Raw genomic sequence first — 4,054 nt, forward strand, 5'->3', positions numbered from 1 at the left:
ACCAAAAACTCCTGATGCTAGGTTGATAACACTAGAATTTGTAACTTTCTGCAACCTTCTTGGTCATTTTGTACATCAAGTACAATTAACATATAGCCAGGCGCCATGTAGCCTGATTAAATCTCGCTTATAGCAGCCCGCCAAACATCCGCCGGCCCTCTAGAAGCTTGATGGAGAATGGCCATAAGCCAGCGGAACTGGGTTTTCCATATACGGGTAATGTATGTAATTGTCATGAGCCCACCAGAGCCTGGCTTTTGGTTGCTATGGACTGGGGTGGGTTGCTATGTGGTGATTGACAGCATCACACCTCTTATCTGTCGTTGATCTCCTTGATCTGTGCCACTTGTACTGATGGTAAACCAACTATGTATACAAAGTTCTACTAAAATGATGTCTTTTTTTTAACAGTTGTCCCGTTACACCGAAGAAGGAATGTGAAAATTGTGAACCAACTGTTTTTCTGCAGTTGTCTGCCCATATAGATCAAAGAAATGTACTTTAACGTTTAAGCCAAGCTTTTGTTGCTGGCCACATAAGATCTCACCACCAGGCAAAATAATAGTTCCAAGAAAGTCTGCGCTCCAAGATTCCTTCAAGTTTCTTGAAATCCCCACAAGATGTTGTTTTCCCGACACAAACATGCCTCTGCTCCCATGGGTCCTTCACACAGAGAACCACAGCCTGCACAGACAATGGGAGAGGCAACTATAGCCCGCCCACCGTCTGGGTGGTGGAGACATACTAATTTACTGGTTTCCACGGTAATGTGGGCTCGACCTAAATCCTGGCCTACCATTGGTGTTGAGACATTCCACAACAGTTCCCTCAGCTTATAGCTAGTGGAGCACAAACTCCGCGGGAGGGGCCAGTTACAGCCCTGGACAGTGGAGTTTGTGTTACACAGACTAGGCGCCATGGACCAATCAGAAGGCCCCGTTCCATGTTGGTTATGATGCCGTAACACATAGATTCCAGCCAGCCCGGCCTCCTTTTGATTGGCCAATGTCTGCATAATCCCTTAATTTCCTGTGTATTGCTCCTTCTGATTGGTCAGAATTTGCATCGACACCAGTTGGTCAACACCACGCTTGAGGTGTGTCTCCTTAAACATTGAGCCATGGTCCCTTTGTTCTATCTGAGAGGATGCCCTTAATTGAAGCTAGGTACCAGTACTCATTTTCACCTGCCGTGAGTACAATGAGGAAATAAGTCCCTTTTGCCAGGGCACAACACTGGCCTGCTCGGGATTCAAACCCAGAACCTTCAGAATCCAAGTCAACAATCTTTACCACATGACAACCTCAGGTGTCAGAGAACCAAGGTAACTCAGTGTGGATTACTTACTACAGCCAATACTATGACTCACCAGTGGTTGTGACATTGTCTACCATTCCTCACATTGTTCATGAAGTCTGAGCACGCCTGCCAGCTGATGCCTGAGGTGACGTTGGTGACGTCTTGCTTCCCTGTAACTGCCTGCACTGCTTGGATCAGCAGTCTGCTCTCTTTGGCCGACCATCTTCCCATAGCTGCTGGGGGGATCAACAAGTAAAACATAGTCAGAACATGGACATTTTTTCTTCAGACAACATCAAGATATTTGACAATCAACAGGATTATGTAGTGAGGGGAGAAAAAGAAGCTATCTACATCAATGCCCAACCTGAGTCAAGTGAGGAAATAGATGTCAAGTGCCTTTCTCAAGGGCACAACATCAGGACCTGCTGGAGATTCAAATCCAAAACCTGTAAATTCTAAGGTAACAAACCTACCCACAAGACCACTTTGCAGTTTGCATGATAACAGTACATGCACAGGCTAAAAAATTTGGACTCATTCATCTAAGCCACTATGCTCACAGTTATAGTAACTTATACAAGCTGACAGTACTCTACAAGGCCAACACCTCCAGAGTACTTGTCAAAGGATATACTAATCCTGTTGCCCACAGCTTACAAGGGGGTTGCATTTTGAAAATCTTGCATGGGGAGTGAAACATTCTACAGTTACTACAGTTGGCTTCATTTTTTTATTGTATATTGTATATTTTTATTGTATACTGTATATATATATTGCTGGTAAGTCTCATCAACATTTAGCAATTACATTTCAGGTCCTGGGAGTTAGTTCATTTTATGCTTGAAGAGTAAACAATTGCATAGTGCCACATACATTTCCTTCTCGTATGGCGAAACCTTTGCTTAATGTTGTCCTCAAAGCGCCCCAGGGACTTGCTGATAAGTGCCCAGCGAGGCCCGTGCTGCTCATACAACTGCATGAGCTTCTTGTGCTCCTTTGGTGTCCATCTGCAAAAAGCATGCACATGTAAATTACTGCAAATGCAGAAATGTTCGCGGTGGTTTAATGTTTGCGGTTTTCGCAGCGGCCACGTTACCGCGAATTCAAAACCACCGCGAACAATTTTCCATAACAGTAAGAGATTACAGTGCATGTTGCTACCGCGAAATTGAAACCACTGCGAAAAGTCCATTTCCCCGCTACCGCAAAATTAAATCTCCGTGAACATTTACAGTACTTGATTTCAGTTCCTGATAATGAAATTAACCAAAGCTGTTAAAGCTCAATTTGCCATGAGGTCTTCAACATAGTCAAGATCATAAAAACAATATTTCCACAAAAGATCATGAATCTTAGGAACAATTTCTAGTAGGCATTCCTTGAACAGAAACGCTACCATGAACAAAAAGAAATGAAACTACTTGGTAGTCTTTCTCAGTAAAGATACTTATAGGCATTACTTGAACAAGAACGATATCATGCAAAAAAACAACTGCTATGTATTATTTCACAGTAAAATAAAGTACATGTAGATTGTCACTTACTTGCCGGTGACTTCTGCGTTACTGTACATATACCTGGCTCTGGTGTACACATTCCACAAGGGCCGGTCCAGACCTTGGGCTTCAGGGCATAAAAAACATATATCATTTTTGCATCAATGAAGGTTGGACATCCAGGTAATAATATATGCCAGATAGTATATGCAATTACCCAAGTAACTGGATATGATTTGGGCATCTGAGTAACTGCTATTTGACATGTACTTCTTATGATTTGGACACAAGAAATAGTCCAACAACAAATATGTTCGTATTAACTCCAACAATGCTGTGGCGAGTTGAGCTATGTCACTATTTGGTAACGTCTTGAGCTTAGCTGAAGTCATCGAATTAACCAACCATTAGCCTGTGACAAAAAAAGGTAGGTTGCACATCTATATTTGTACCACAATGATCATCAAACATATTTCATTTAATACAAAAAGAGTCTACATTCTATGCTTATGAAGCCATGGAATGTTCCTTTTTTCTTGAGACCTAAAATTCTTACCTAGATGTCTGAACAGCCCTGCCTCATGGATCAGTTTCTTCAGTGCCTTCCTTTCCTCATACTGGTTTGGGTACAGAAGAGTCCTTGGTTCCTCCACACCATGTATCTACAAATCATCAACAACAGGGCAATCAGAGATGGCAGACTTCAGCCCCTTACCCTCCCTAATTTTGCAAGTAACAGTAAAACAGCAGCACTAATATGTGGCAAGACTGTGTGAATGTTTGGAATCACTGAAATGCAGAGAAAAGTTGAAATGCAGGGAAAAGTTGAAATGCAGGGAAAAGTTAGGGACAATATTTAACTCCCTTGGGGTGTAGTAACTACTTGTTACAGTGAATATGTCCTTGTACTTGAAGAGAGCAGTAGAGTTGTGCAAATATTTTTTATAAAAATGGACCAGAAGTACTTACCTCACAGAAGCTTTCCATGTTCTTCTTCAGAATTGCGATCTCTTGTCGACTGAAATGTCCAAATTTGATAGTCACTCCTGAAGAGAAATAAAACAGTGACAAGTGTAAATGACAAATGTACTACTACTACATGTACTAGTGCTTTGACTGCAACAACCAATCTCAAATCTGAAGACAGTATGCACCATTACTGGGGCTAAAACCATCTGCCCAACATAATGTCATTTTCAATCACGCAATCTTACAGAGAAACACCTTACTTGCTGAAATTTACTGATTTAGATACC

General features: G+C 41.9%; 1 protein-coding gene across 2 annotated transcripts; it reads right to left on the bottom strand.

Annotated features, from left to right (window-relative positions):
- Positions 1–1,345: 1,345 nt before the first annotated feature.
- On the bottom strand, positions 1,346–3,889 carry LOC118421361 (cyclin-D-binding Myb-like transcription factor 1). Of its 2 annotated transcripts, none has more exons than XM_035828620.1 (5): positions 3,768–3,889; positions 3,355–3,460; positions 2,847–2,925; positions 2,176–2,309; positions 1,346–1,535 (listed from the first exon to the last, which is right to left on the bottom strand). In XM_035828620.1, the coding sequence occupies exons 1-5, from the start codon at positions 3,783–3,785 to the stop codon at positions 1,366–1,368; spliced, it is 507 nt and encodes a 168-aa protein (XP_035684513.1). In that variant the 5' UTR covers positions 3,786–3,889; the 3' UTR covers positions 1,346–1,365. The 2 variants fall into 2 exon arrangements, with proteins under 2 accessions (XP_035684513.1, XP_035684514.1); XM_035828621.1 differs by having other exon boundaries at positions 1,347–1,532.
- Between the last annotated feature and the right edge of the window lie 165 nt (positions 3,890–4,054).

This window comes from Branchiostoma floridae, chromosome 8 (assembly GCF_000003815.2).
Source record: "Branchiostoma floridae strain S238N-H82 chromosome 8, Bfl_VNyyK, whole genome shotgun sequence".
Lineage (NCBI taxonomy): Eukaryota > Metazoa > Chordata > Leptocardii > Amphioxiformes > Branchiostomatidae > Branchiostoma > Branchiostoma floridae.